Genomic DNA, 15114 nt, shown 5'->3' on the forward strand with positions numbered 1-15114 from the left:
AGAAGCCTTTGGGGGGATAAAATGGTGCCCTGCAACTTTAATCCAGAAAATGAGAGTGCGTCTGCTATCAGAAGTCGGAAATGCAAATTGCTCAGGGAATCGTTTGAGAGATGTCCAGAACCCTATTTGTTAACTCAGGTGTAATAGTAAGCAAGAACAAATTGCTCAGTCTAGGAAAGGGTGATCCACAGCCAAGACCAGCAGGAAAGGGGAACCGCCACTACCAAGAGGCGACAGACTATTCCAAACTAATCCAACCCCTTGTTGAGGAAAGGGCATCATGGCAGATGTTTAGCTAATACAGTAATTAGATTAACATGTTTTGCCAGCAAAGAGAAGTGGTAATTGAAAAGCTGGGAGTATTTGTTGTGCGTTAGCAACATGACAATAACACTGCCTGCTTTCACAGCGAATGTTTGCTTAAGGCAGGGCTGAACAGCTTAACGCCTAGAACTACAATGGAGTGGAACAGTCTTTGGTCACAGGGGGGCTATATCTAGCACCCTGTGTCTGGAAACCCTGAATGCGAATTGCATCGTTAAATTAAATTCACAGATGAACAAGGCTTTGAAGTTTGTTTCATGTCCAACAGTGACACCTGCACGCCAAGTAGCACCACAAAGATAGATAGGATCGTAGGAGTGGATCCTTGTATAGTTGGAAGGGACCCAAAGGGTCATTTAGTCCAACGCACTGCAATTTCAGAAACACCCCAGAAAGCTGTCCCTGCTAATGTTGGTGTACAGAGGTGGGATCACATCTCAGATCAAGTTTCAAAGCCATACACAGTCCTAAGGCTCACTGGGTAACCTTGGGCTTGTCAGATTTCACAGCTTATCCTACCGCCAAGGGTTGCCGATAGAATAATATGGAATAATTGGAATACTGGAAGCAGTTTACATGAGAAAGATGGGATACAAAGAGGAATTCAACACTTCTGTCAACTCTTGCCTATGCTGGTTGCTCCGATTTTGAGAACCAGCTTCTCCTCACTAGCACACTTGGAATGTACCGTATTTTTTGCTCTATAAGACTCACTTTTCCCCTCCTAAAAAGTAAGGGGAAATGTGTGTGCGTCTTATGGAGTGAATGCAGGCTGCACAGCTATCCCAGAAACCAGAACAGCAAGAGGGATCGCTGCTTTTGCTGCACAGCGATCCCTCTTGTTGTTCTGGCTTCTGAGATTCATAATATTTTTTTTCTTGTTTTCCTCCTCCAAAAACTAGGTGCGTCTTGTGGTCTGGTGCGTCTTATAGAGCGAAAAATACGGTAAGTCCAGCAGTTTAAATGACAAGCAGAATTTCGAGATCTATTATTCCACATATAGCCTGTCTTTCTTATAAAGGACTCAAGTCAACAGAGGATCCCTGGGTGGTTTCGCCATCCTGACTGATCAGACCCAAATCCATTTCGTTTCACTGAGGTTATTGTTTGTACCTCCAGATCATAAAATAGGACTTTTTGAGAGGCACAAGACACAGCTTGGCTGAGAGTGTTGGAGCAGAACCTTGGAGACCAGGGTACAAGTCCACACTTAGCTATGAAGGTCACTGGGGGACCCTGGGCTGGGCACCATCACTCAGCTTAACCTACCTCACAGGGTTGTGATAAAATGGAGAAGGGAGCAAAGATGGGAGCAGCGTTACAAACTGGGATAGAAAAGCTAGGAGGCAAATGGCTTCTGGGACCTGGGTTGTGGGCACCAAAACAGAATGTCTAGTTGCCACTGGGGGAGGCAGGTTGGCAACACTTTTATTTATTATTTTGATAAGCATGAATTAATTCACATAAGTGGCACATTGTTAATATCATTGTTAATAATTGTATTAAAAACTGTTAATACAAGGAGGTTCAATTTCCACTCTTAGTGAGTGCCTGTTCCAAGATTCACAAAGGAGTTAATCTAGAATTACTTCATTCTGACCGCATCATCACATCTACTTCATTGGCATGCGAGGCTCAGCCCTGGTCTGCGCCACCCCACCCCTCCAAGACATAAACAACACTGTCAACAATTCACTTTAGTCACTGCTGGCCCACAAATTATGGCTCAACACAATCTCTCAACGGGACAAACAGGATGACGTAATGCAAACTTTGCTAGGGTGATCTCTGCTTTCACAGTACAAAAGTGGATTCCCCTACCCTGTCAGGCAAGAGGGGGAGAGGAAATGGTGTGGTTTCATGTAAAATGTTTCAGTAAAACATGCTTAGGGAAAACAGAGAATTGAGAATGTGTGCTAGTTGTTTTGATCTTAACCTGTGGGACTGGGCAAGCAACATCATTTTCTTTTTAAGTCTGTTTTGACACATTTGCATACCACTCTTTTATACAAGCTGTGCATCAAGGTTCAGTTTTATCCTCATAAACACAATTTTTGATATATGCTGTAAGCAACCCAGAGTGTCTGGGGAAACCCAGTCCAATGGGTGGGGTACAAATAGTTGTTGTTGTTGTTGTTGTTAAGTGCCCTGGGCAAATCTAGCTAACATGAGGGCAAAGAACAGCTCACACTTTACATTTTGAGTTACAGATAGGTAGCTGTGTTGGTCTGCCATAGTCAAAACAAAACAAAAATTTTTTTCTTCCAGTAGCACCTTAAAGACCAACTAAGTTAGTTCTTGGTATGAGCTTTCGTATGCATGCACACGAAAGCTCATACCAAGAACTAACTTAGTTGGTCTTTAAGGTGCTACTGGAAGAAAAGAAAAAATTGTTTTGTTTTTACATTTTGAATTTGTATAAAAGAATCCACAGAGGCATTAGTAAGGAAAGGAACAGGGATATAGTGGAATAAAGATTTCAATCAATATTACAGGAGGAATGTATGGTGCAGTCCAGGTGCTGGTCTTACAAGAAACCCACTACGGCTGCAATCCTACGCACACTTACCTGTGAGTTAATCCCATTTTAATTCAATGGGATTTACTTCTGAGTAGGTATTTGTACTTTAAGAGGGAGCATGGCTGTAGGAATGGCAAAATACACATTTTATGGAAGACTGAGGAACCTGGCATTAGTCGTGGAAGCAGCTAGCCTTACAACTTATTTGGACTCTCTCTCATAGTCAACACAGATTCCATAGTCACCCAGTTCAAAGGGTGAGTTTTTGGTTAAGTAAACCATGATCTATTGGACCAAAAACACAAGTCAGGCTCCCAGGTTCCAGCATCCCCTTTTCCTTTGTGCACAATAATACAAGGTGACTTCTAGGAGCTGTTAAACCACTGCTTCCCTATAACATTCATATCAGAAAACTGCTTTAATACCCAGATACAGACCAGGATATCTCTGTTGATAAGAGATTAAAACAAAAGTTTCCCAGTTCAATTGTAGCAGGAAACAGTGGTGGAGCAATCCTGGACTTATTGGAGCCATACAGTATTGTGTGCTTTTAGGACACAGGACAACAGCTATTCTTATAAGCGACCAGAACCAGGCCACAGACTCCCTTGAGACGACCAGCAGTTATTTGAACTGTTTGAATGACAAGGAACAGAACAAGAAAATTCTTCTTCATATGTACCATATCAGGCTGTTTTATAGACACAGAATTGACTTCAACTAACAGATAGGTAGCCGTGTTGGTCTGCCATAGTCAAAACAAAAAAAATTTTTTCCTTCCAGTAGCACCTTAAAGACCAACTAAGTTAGTTCAACTAAGAACTAACTTAGATGGTCTTTAAGGTGCTACTGGAAGGAAAACTTTTTTTTTGTTTTGACTTCAACTAAGTAACACTCAGAGCAGACATGTTGAAATCAATGGAGCCGATTAATTTCAGTCCATTGATTTCAGTCAGTCTATTCTGAGCATGACTTAGTTGGATACAGCCCAAAGTGGCCCGAAATATATTTGCAGGGCCGAGGGGTAAATCCCATGCCATTTGTTAAATTATTTCTGGTGGGACTTACCCTACACTTGCTGGCACACAGTTTGCATTTCTGTCTTTCCAAAGGCTGACACACACACAAAAATTGGAATCAACAAATGCATTGTGGCACCTCAAAGGCTAATCATCTTATGGTGTCAAGCACATTTGTGGGAGTCTCATGGCTGTGAAAGCTCATGTGAGAATTGATCTGCTAAGCTTTGGGGTACCACAAGACATGTGTTTCCCACAAGAGCTTTCAATAGCAGCTCAGAATTCTAACACCCAGTTGTGCCCTAACACAGCCACTGTTCTAAAATTTATACACAAGTCAGTATTTCTGAACAATATGAAATCATGCAGATAGGGGAAGAAAACATAACCATCTCAGGGGGGTTTTTAAGAGAGGATTTGGTGTCCTGCAGAACAGAGGTTTTTGATTTGCAGTACGGAGCGCCTCCCGTGAGGATGATAAACATGGCTTGAAGGCAGAACATAGCCAGTTCCTTCCAGCCTTTGTCTGTATGCTTAGCATAGAAAGAAGGCTAAATGCGGCGGAGATTTACATGGCAGAAACCCATAGATTATGCAATGAAAGACGTTAAAGGGATAAAAGGAAAAGTTAGGCTGCGTTCAGACAGCAGATGACAGGACAACTGCAAATCCAAGTCAAACATTAGAAAGAAGGAAAAGAAAACTTGGTAAAAGCCAGCTCAGCGGAACAGTTTGACTTTGGGAGATTGTGGATTTGTTCTACCAAACTGCAAGGCTGGACTAGCTGTTTATCTGGGATGCTTTGCGCATCTTCATAGCTTTGTTACCTGGGCAAGACAAAACACAAAAATCTGGTTCAGCTGGTTTTATCTGCTCTGGGAATCGGCAAGTTGAGGAAAGGCTGTGTGGCACCACCGTCTCACTGGTCCACATGCTAAGTGGCGCACCCTAGTCCTGACAATCCGAGAGCTTTCCAGCAGTAAACCAGTCTAGCTGTAGCTCCGCCTTGCACAGCATAGCCAGTCAGTTGTTTGTACTTTCCACTTCCTGGCACTTAACCAATTCCTGATCCACAAGACGACCTCTCCTCTTATTCCATGAGCACTCAGCTCTTTGGCAAGGTCCAAGTACCCTCTGTGAACTGAATCAGCTCTATCTATATGCTTGTGGACACTCTCAAAGAACTCCAATAGGTTCATGATACACTTGCCCTGGCAGAAGCCATGCTGGTTCTGCTTCAGCAAGTCTTGTTCTTCTATATGTTTGGGTATTTTATCTTTAACAATACTTTCTACCAGTTTTTCTGGGACAGGTGTTAAACTAACTGGTCTGTAATTTTCAGGATTCCACTTTCCCATCCCTTTCTGAAAACTGGTGTTACATTGCCTGCTTTCAAGTCCTCTGGTATGGAGCAACTTACTGAGCAACTTACATATTTTTGTTAGAAGGCCACAAATTTCACATCTGATATCTTTTAGAATTCTTGGGTGGATGCATCTGGGCCTGGGAATCTGTCCGTTTTTATTTTGCCTATAATTAGGCTATTGGCCTATGTGAACTCGCCTTGGGAGGCTGACAGTTTTAAGATTAATTTTAAGTTACTGTCACATGTCACGAAACCACTGTAATTTTGAATCCTGGTCTCTCACATATACAGTGGTACTTCTGGATGCGAACGGGATCCGATCTAGAGCCTCGTTCGAATCCTGAAGCGAACACAACCCACGTCTGCGCGCCGCAATTCGCTGCTTCCGTGCATGACGTCATTTGGAGCGTCTGCGCATGCGGCAGAACCCGGAAGTAATGCATTCCGTTACTTCCAGGTCGCCGCGGAGTGCAACCCAAAAATGCTCAACCCGAAGCTACTTCAACCCGAGGTATGACTGTACATAGGTCGTGTAAATGTCGTAATAAAGCCATAAACACGAGTTAAAAGCCAAAACTGTTTGGAGCAGCAATTTAAACAGGTTTCAAAAGCTTCCATGCAAAAGAAATTCCCACATTTAAAACCAATAAGGCACCTAGACTACCAACAACGTTACTTTAAGTCTTCTGACATAAGCTTTATGGGTCATTCCACGCCAAATCACCTGGTGCTATGTGCTCTCACGTCTCAGATTTCGTTCAAAATTTTTGTGTGGGTACATACCTATGAGATAACCTCAAATTAATTTAAGATTTTTTTGATCCAAAATTGGGGTCAGGAGAAATTTTTTTAAAATCTTGATTTTCGCACGATTTAGGCTAATGCAATTTCTACGTCAGTTTAGAAAAAAACTCATGCTCCACTTATTTTTCATCCAATTGGGCTTATTTTGGTATCAAAATAAAGCTAATTCTTGTGTCTTTCAAAATAAGGTATAAAAATGGTATTAAGTGCCACAGAAAAGGGTCACTGACCATTCAAAGTGAATTTTAGTCATTTTCTACCTTGTTAGGTTCGATAAGCCATAGCGTGCAAACCACAACTAACACGTATCATACTTTTTTTGTAGAATGGGCTAACTATGAACTTGTTATGTTTTAAAAGAAGTGTGTTTTTTGTGGTTATAAAATATTTTAAAAGTAAGTTTTTTCACTTCTTGCAGTAAGGGAACTGCCAGAAGGCCCTTGGCGCTGGACCTCCATGTCCGGGCTGAACAATGGGGGCGCAGATGCTCCTTTAAGTATACAGGGCCGAGGCCGTTTAGGGCTTTAAAGGTCAGCACCAACACTTTGAGTTGTGCTCGAGAACGTCCTGGGAGCCAATGCAGGTCTTTCAGGACCGGTGTTATATGGTCTCTGCCACATTCTGGATTAATTGTAGTTTCCAGGTCACCTTCAAAGGTAGCCCCACGTACAGCGCATTGCAGTAGCCCAAATAATGTATCAAGAACATCAGATGACATTGTAACATAAGAGGGTACAATTTTAACTATTCTCATGAATACGTGAGTTATTTCAGTCCCACTTTTGGAGCAAAAAATCTTAAAAAATTAAATTGAGGTTATCTCATAGGTATGTACACACACAAAATTTTTGAACAAAAATCTGAGACGTGAGAGCACGGTCGAGTATTAAAATCAGGTGATTTGGTGTGGAATGACCCATCTGTTATTTAAATTTGGCCTGTCACAAAATAAAACTTAAATTACATGCAAAGCACCGTAATTCAGTAATGACAGTAATCTCTCCATTTTAATAGATTTATCCCTGGCACCACCACACATTAACTTTGAAAAGACAACACGGCAGAAGTCATTCACTCTTGAAGTAGGTTTTTGAACACCAAATTTAGATGTTGTGCATATTCTTCGAACTTTAACTCGAATTCCATGCACGGGGGGGGTAGGGAGACAGTACTTTAAACTTAGGAAGTGAATCAGAGTCCCCCTACTGAAAGTCAGATAATTTAGTCATATACAGTGGTATCTCGGGTTAAGTACTTACCGTATTTTTCATCCCATAGGACGCACCGGCCCATAGGACGCACCTCGGGGTTTTTTTTGGGGGGGGGGGAATGAATAAAAAAAATTTGATTCCCCCCCCCAGCCGCGGCTGCCGCCCCAAGCCTTGCGCACACCTGCCCGAAGCACGTGGCACCCTCCGGAGGGCTCCGTGTGCTTCGGGCTGCAGGCTGCCGCCCCAAGCCTCGCGCGCCCGGCGGGACCTCCCGCCGGGCACGCAAGGCTTGCAGATAGCTTCCTGAAGCCTGGAGAGCGAGAGGGGTCGGTGCGCACAGATGCCTCTCGCTCTCCAGGCTTCAGCAAAAGCCTGCATTCGCCCCATAGGACGCACACACATTTCCCCTTCATTTTTGGAAGGGAAAAATTGCGTCCTATGGGGCGAAAAATATGGTAATTCGTTCCGGAGGTCTGTTCTTAACTAGAAACTGTTCTTAACCTGAAGCAGCACTTAAGCTAACGGGGCCTCCTGCTGCCGCCATGCCGCCAGAGCCCGATTTCTGTTCTTATCCTGAAGCAAAGTTCTTAACCTGAAGCACTATTTCTGGGTTAACAGAGTCTTTAACCTGAAGCGTATGTAACCTGAGGTACCACTGTATATGCAACTGATTTAGACTATTTTAACTAAGAAATGTTGATGGAGAGAAAAATATGATACAGCTGAATACTATTTACAATGGGGCCCCGCATTTTGAGAGCTGCAAAGAACTTTCAAATCGCTCTCCGTTGCTCTTTGAGCCTCCATAAACCTGCCCACTAGCAAAAGCCTTTCACACAGATCATGCTGAACTTTGACATTCCGACAACCAGGGCTTCAAAGTGCAGCATCACCCAATGTCATTATGTCAGGTGATTGACAGGTGGGTGGCCTGCCTGCCTACCTGTCAAATTTGGCCCAACAGGGGTGGGGAGATAATGAAAAGATTCCCCGCCTTAGGGTTAAAGCATACCTGTCAGACCTGAATTAGATCTGATTACAACTCTCCAATCTTACCTAAAACCTCAATCCATGTATCTGGCTCTCCCACTCTCTTCTCTCAATTCACAGCTGTCACAGAACTAATGTATTCATCTTTCTGAACTCCACCTATCATAGGAACATTAACTTATGAAACCAACTGAACACAGCAGTTTAGTTTGCACGTCATGGTAAACCACGAACCCATGATTTGCTCCAACAAACCACAACCTCCAGTTTAGTCTAAACCAAGGATCATCAGCCTCAACAGACTGATCTGTGGCCAAAGTTTGTTCTTGGCTTATTGATCACTGTTTGTAGGAGCAAAAACGAAACTATGATCGCTGGTTATTACTGATTGTATTTATTAGTCGCCTCATGTGATAAGCTGCTAGGCAACATACCGCAAAATAAGAAACACACACACCAAAATACAAACAGTCCATAATAGAACACTTAAACTGTAGTTTTCAAAAAATCAAACCAGAACAATAATATAAAACTAGGGGCATCTAAAACCAACCATGCCATCAAAAAACTACATCACTAATCAGATTAAACAAACTAAAATTAGATGCTAAAACATCACTTAAACATATTAAATAGATGTTTAAAAGGCCTGGGAGGAAAGGAAGGCCTGCAGTCACAATCTGCACTGCTAAACCAGAGATTGTGATTTGTTTTCTCCCAAAGTAAGCCAGCTGGAACAAACTGGGTGCAATTCATTTGCGTGTGGTATGGCTTAATATCATGTATGAATATAGCTAGCAAGGCTTGCTTACAAGTTAGTATGCACACAGCATAGCTGCACCTGTCAACTTCCACAGACTTCTTTAATCAGTGTCGTCTTCACACCGGCCTTGGAGACAACTGCTGTACTAATGTTGGGGCCATAGTACAGGGTCAGCCAGCATGTCCAATGGTCAGGGCGGCCAGGTGTTGTAGTCCAGAAGGATCTAGAAGGCCATAGTTCCCCAACCCTGTTTTACATCCTCCTCTCATAGTTACTGCACTCTCCACCCTGAAACCCTCTTGTGCTTTTCACTTGAGATTTGTCACACGTTTTAAACCACTCTCTCATCTCTAACTTTTCTTTCTAAAGCACTCATTGATTTTCTAAAGCTTCTCTTCCTTCCATGCAGTATCTTCCAGTACTGATCTCTTTGGGACTGCTCTTATCCCTTCTTGACAATCAGACCTTTTCCTGTTGGCTGCGCGTTTCCTTAAAGCAGCATCGTTGCACAAATGGCCTACATAGCTGTCTTTGTTTAATACATCATCATCCTTGAGGAAAACATGTGGATCAGATATTCTTTTGACTTTTCAACACCAGATAAAGTTACATTTCACTTAGTTAAAAAACCCACCCCCAAAAAACTCTCCTCACCCCTAAGAATCCACCCCGCAGGCAAACTTTTTAACACCTGCCAAAGACTATGGAGACACACAAATATACTTATTTCTCCCACATTCAAACATAACAGGAGAACTGCACTTTATAATTGCTTTATTTTCTGCTTATTAGTTCTTTTACCAACACTACAACCATATTGCGAACACAAAAAATCCTGTTTACTTTATTCAGGGAGATCACAGTCTACAGACTCATTCACTTATCAGACAAAGTTAACGCCATTCAAAAACGGATTCAGTTGCACTTTATAGAGTCACATGAACACAGAAGTTGGATGTACTGAACCTTTTCCCCCCAAAGAAGTTGAATTCTAAGATTGCATTTTATCTTGCAAGCTGCAGATAAATCTCTAAAGTCATCAATTTTTATGGCTACCTTTGAGCCAGAGAGAACACAAAACGTTTCTTTGAAAGAGACACTTAAAATGAAACTTTACTAATTTTTGTTCAGTATCAAAAGTTATTTGATGCATTTGTCACACATTTTTCAACTTCATGTTTCCCACCAAAGACTGGCAATTTAAAGGGGAAAAACAAAACCAGAATATTTATCTTTTTTTACCTACAAAACTGGCACACTTGGAGGAACAAAATTGACATACCAAGTAACGATTTCAAATTAATGTATAAGTTATATGACAATTTGATTCTGTCTTGGTGAGAGAAAAGATACAATAAACCCTTCACCAAAGGTAAAACCACCCATGTTTTTACTGCAGTTAAGATTTATATGAAAGTTTGAGAACTAGTAACAGATCTTCAAGTTTTCCAGTTTAGGCAACTACTTTGTGCTTGGCTTTAGTTATTCCAGAAGACTACACTTAACTGTTTTGTGGACTTTTTGTTTGCATTACCACTCTTGCCAATGCTGCCAGGAAGAAAGATTCCAAATTTATTTTTATCGCAACCAGAATGTAGCATTTTTGTTCGATTCTCTCACAAATTTGTTGCTTTAGTAGAACTTTTTGTGAACCGCTGCTGTTTTCCCGATGAAAATTAATTTTTGTTCTGATCCTAAAATTATTTTATGTGAATAATCCACATCCAATTTGGAGGAAGTAAAAAATCCAAATAACTATGATATAAGTTTGTTCAGGATCAGAGCTCAAGTTTTTTTCTGTTAATGATGCTAAGCATTCAGTTCTAAGAAATTAATTTCTCATTACTTTATCCCCCTCAAACATCTTTGGTACAAGCTCTAGAGTCCACAATTTAAGTAGCAAAATCAACACTGAAGAAGTGTAGTGTAATGCCCCAATTTTATTTCAAACTCATACCCTTTAACAAAAGCAATTTTCTTCTGGTTTTGTAGCAATACATTCCTAAAATTCCTCAGATGAGTTTTACTCCTTGAGGAAATCTGAAATTAATCCTTAAGGCTGAATAGGAACCAGCTGCTTTACATTTTTTGCACCTAGTATTAATACTTGATTGAAACCACTTTTATGCTAACCTGAATTCACAATCATTTTCCCCCATACAACTAATCAGACATTTGAAAGCTGCGATATGACAAATGAGATGCTTGCCCTTGAAGAACGGAACGTGGAAGTTTACATTCATAGTCGTTTGCTCACTCTCCACCTGAATCATTGCTGCCCTTCCAAAGGGCTTTATACATCCAAAGCAGATCAAATAAAGGTACTACCAGAACAGAAGTCTAGAATTTGTCTGTCACTGCCTGCGTGAATTCAGTATGGTTTTGTAACAGATGAAAGGGAAGCAACTTCCAAAGACACGCATTTCTTCCATTTAATTAGTAGTATCTGCAAAACCAAGTTGCCACATCCTTCCTTCATATTAGTACATCTCAATAAATTCTTAAGAGTGACTTATTCAAATCATAGTATAGATGCAGATGCAGGCTACCCCCCACCCCCTCAAGTTAATAAAGATGCATCTTAGAAGCCAAGCTAGAAGGTCTACAAATAATCTACTTAAGTTTTTAGAAGCTTTTAGACCAATTGTGATACTGCCATCTTTGTCTCAATTATTAAGACAGGAAGAGTTTTTAACATTCAAGTTTTGACTACAAGTTTATGATTTTTTTTAAAGTAATGTGTACATCACACATTATTCTTACGAATTATTGCTGCACTTTATGGAATGAAAGCATATTTGCACTGAAACTGGAAAGTAATGCAGCTACTTAATATTGCAGCAGAAAAATTAACTTTACAATGCAAAGTACAGGAACTGTGGTTTGACACTAGTCTCGTTTCATCCTGCATACGGTTGCTATTTAGAATGGAAACTTATTTGCATCCTTAATCATGCATTATATTTGGTTCATAACCTCCTGCAGCTAACATTTTGAAGCGGTTCTTGAATTACCCAGCCATCATTGGGCCCAGTAAGCAACCATACATTTATTCTAAATGCTACCCTTCTGATTTGTCAAAAGGCCAGATAAAGGCGATGAAAATTTTAGTTTCTAGTTACAGGTAAGCTCTCACCATAAAGAGGACAGACTGCAGTTTGTTCATAAGCAATGGTTTTCAGTTTACTAGATAACAAGAGACCTATCAACATATTCTGCATGGTTGCAAAAGGAAGCAAATCTACAGCAGATGATAATGGAGAGGGGGGGGTCAGGGGGAACTAAATCAGAAAGCATACATTTAAAAAGGTGATGCCTTAGCCCCAAGACTCAAACAAATGAAGTCAAATCATCATAACCAAGGGCTCTCATAGTATGAGAAAAGTTGCTTTGCAAAGCTATGTGTCTCCTTCCCCCCTCCCCCCCCCATGTTGCTGGAAGCTTGCCATATAAACTAGTGCTTGTGTTCATTCACAGTTGAAGATTAGAGCATCTTAACACCAAGCAAGAATTGTATTAAACTGGGGATCCAGTCAAGTATGTGGAAGAAAAGGGTGGTAACTGGCGAAGAGGTGAGCAATCATTGTAATCCTATGGATGTTTAATTTCAGAACATTTTAGTATGGAGGATCATTCTTTCTCGGGAAGCAAGTATTTCTTTCCCCGCTAAACTCTCTTGAAGACTAGTAATAGTTTGTCTTTTTTTTAAATTTTTAAATGATCATTAGGATTTATAGTTAGATGTTAACCATGTCAGCCCTTCGTAGAGTCCGTCTCCCGAGGTGGCACAGGACGGCTGAACATACCAATTCCTATCCCTGATTCGGGTCAGGCCTAGTTTCTCCTGGATCTCGTGCGGCTTCATGGCGTCAGGAAGGTCCTGCTTGTTGGCAAAGATAAGGATGATGGCATCCCGCATCTCTCGGTCGTTGATGATGCGGTGCAGCTCCTGCCGGGCCTCGTCTATGCGGTCCCGGTCAGCGCAGTCCACCACAAAGATCAGGCCCTGGGTGCCCGTGTAGTAGTGCCGCCACAGCGGCCGGATCTTATCCTGGCCCCCGACGTCCCACACGTTAAACTTGACGTTTTTGTAAGTCACGGTCTCCACGTTGAAGCCCACGGTGGGGATCGTGGTGACCGCCTGGCCCAGCTTCAGTTTGTACAGGATGGTGGTCTTGCCCGCCGCGTCCAGGCCCAGCATCAGGATCCGCATCTCCTTGTTGCCAAAGATCTTGGACAGCACCTTGCCCATGATGGCGGCTGGGGGGAGGCAGGCATCCACGGGGGGAGAGGGGGGCAGAGAGTTGGGGGGTGGGGGGGGAGGAGAAGAAGAGGAGGGAAGGGCTGCTGCTGCACCCGCCAAGTAATCCACACGGGTGGGGGTGGTTAGGGGGGCGCCCACACCTGGACAGGGGAGAGACCAGTGGTTTACTGGTCTGTATGGGGCCCAAGAACTTGAGGAAGGGGCTTTGGGGGAGGAGGGAGGGGGGAAAGAAGAGGAGTAATGCAGCCCCCACTTATATGCACCAAGAGAAGGAATAAGGGGGGGAGATGCTTGACTTGAGACGAAGAGGGGGCGTGGCCTCGCGGGCGAGGGGCGGGGCTTGGCGCGCGAGGGGGCGGGGCTCGCGAGGTCTCCTCGCCCGTCAGTCAGAGCAGGCCCGGGAGCCTCCCCGCGCTCTGCTGGGCTCCCCCGGGCGACGCTTCGGAGCTCTGAGGAGAAAAGAGAAGGGGGGAGAGGAGGAGGAGGAGGAGGAGAGTCAGTCGGAGGCTCCGTCAGAGGCGGCGTGAGGGGGAGGGAGAAGGGAAGCCGCCGCCGTTGCCGCCGCCCGCACTTACCTCAGGGGGCGCCGGCTCTCCCTCAGCGCCAGCGAGCTGGGCCGTCCGCCGGCCGGCCGGCCTTTCCGGGTGGGAGAAGGAGCCCGCCTGCCCAGCCGGCCCGCCTCGCTGCTTCTTCCCTCACAAACTCCCTTGCCTGGCTTCGCTGGCTCGAGGCGGCCGGCGGCGACGCGCATGCGCGCAGCTCGCTCCCTCGCCCGACCGACTTGCGAAAGGGAAGCGGCCCCGCCTATAAGACGGGGGGGAGGGGCGAGAGGGCGGGGAGTTCAAACCCCGAATGCGCACGCGCAGAGTCAGGGCGGGAAAAGGGAGCCTTTGCGCATGCCCACTGGGTCGCCCGCTCCCTTCACAGGGAGCCTCGACGGCCGGGCTGTTCCTTCCACTATTAAACTTGGCCTTTAAGCGCCGCGCCTTTTTCCTTCCCCAAGTGCCGAGCAGAAAGAGAGGGGGAAATAACACCTCAGGTTCTCTCCTCTCGAGCGGGCATGTACGCATGCGCGGCTCCACTCCGCGCAGCCGCATTTCCAGTCGCCAATCCCGGAAGAGAAACCCCCACGGGGAGAATTTACCTCAAGTGCCCGGCCAAGGACCGCGCAAGCGTGGTGGCCTCCTCACCTAACGTGGCCTCTCTCTACTGCGCATGATCCGGAGAAACCGTCTCAGAGACGGAAGTGCGCACGCGCAGCGTGTCATCCCCCGGAGCCGAGAACGCGCGGTCTGCGTCAGTTGCTGCGCGACTCGGCCTCGCGTCTCCTTAAAGGGCCACGCACGTGGATGGGAGCCAAGATAAAATAGGAATATTTGACATGTTTGCGGCCTCTTGTTAAGCGCTCCCTTGCCTGAAGAGAAGATATGTAAGAGAAGGAGAAGAGGAATGCAGACCACGCCCCCTCCTGAATTGCAGCTGATCTCATGCAAAGCTTACCTGTCCTGTACAATTTCTTAAAAGACCTCAGGTGACTTTTTCACCTCCTTCTCGGCCCAAGTCTCAGCTCTTGTAAGGCCCATCATAATAAAGGTAAAGGAACCTCTGACCATTAGGTCCACTTGTGGCCAACTCTGGGGTTGCGGCGCTCATCTCGCTCTATTGGCCAAGGGAGCCAGCGTACAGCTTCCGGGTCATGTGGCCAGCAGGACTAAGCCTCTTCTGGCGAACCAGAGCAGCGCACGGAAATGCCGTTTACCTTCCCGCTGGAGCGGTACCTATTTATCTACTTTGACGTGCTTTCGAACTGCTAGGTTGGGAGGAGCAGGGACTGAGCAACGGGAGCTCACCC

The 15114-nt window shown here is 44.3% G+C and overlaps 1 protein-coding gene across 2 annotated transcripts; it reads right to left on the bottom strand.

Annotated features, from left to right (window-relative positions):
* Positions 1-9755: 9755 nt before the first annotated feature.
* Positions 9756-14518, bottom strand: ARF6 (ARF GTPase 6). 2 transcript variants are annotated; one of them, XM_083621352.1, is made up of 2 exons: positions 14407-14518; positions 9756-13711 (listed from the first exon to the last, which is right to left on the bottom strand). In XM_083621352.1, the coding sequence occupies exon 2, from the start codon at positions 13248-13250 to the stop codon at positions 12723-12725; it is 528 nt and encodes a 175-aa protein (XP_083477478.1). In that variant the 5' UTR covers positions 13251-13711; positions 14407-14518; the 3' UTR covers positions 9756-12722. The 2 variants fall into 2 exon arrangements, with proteins under 2 accessions (XP_083477478.1, XP_083477477.1); XM_083621351.1 differs by having other exon boundaries at positions 13838-14418.
* Between the last annotated feature and the right edge of the window lie 596 nt (positions 14519-15114).

The sequence above is a fragment of the Podarcis filfolensis genome (genome assembly GCF_964270895.1).
Source record: "Podarcis filfolensis genome assembly, chromosome: 1".
NCBI classification, from domain to species: Eukaryota; Metazoa; Chordata; class Lepidosauria; order Squamata; family Lacertidae; genus Podarcis; species Podarcis filfolensis.

Excerpts from the sequence above, each read along its gene's own strand:
- ARF6 (XM_083621352.1), bottom strand. The coding sequence starts at position 13,250 with ATGGGCAAGGTGCTGTCCAAGATCTTTGGCAACAAGGAGATGCGGATC.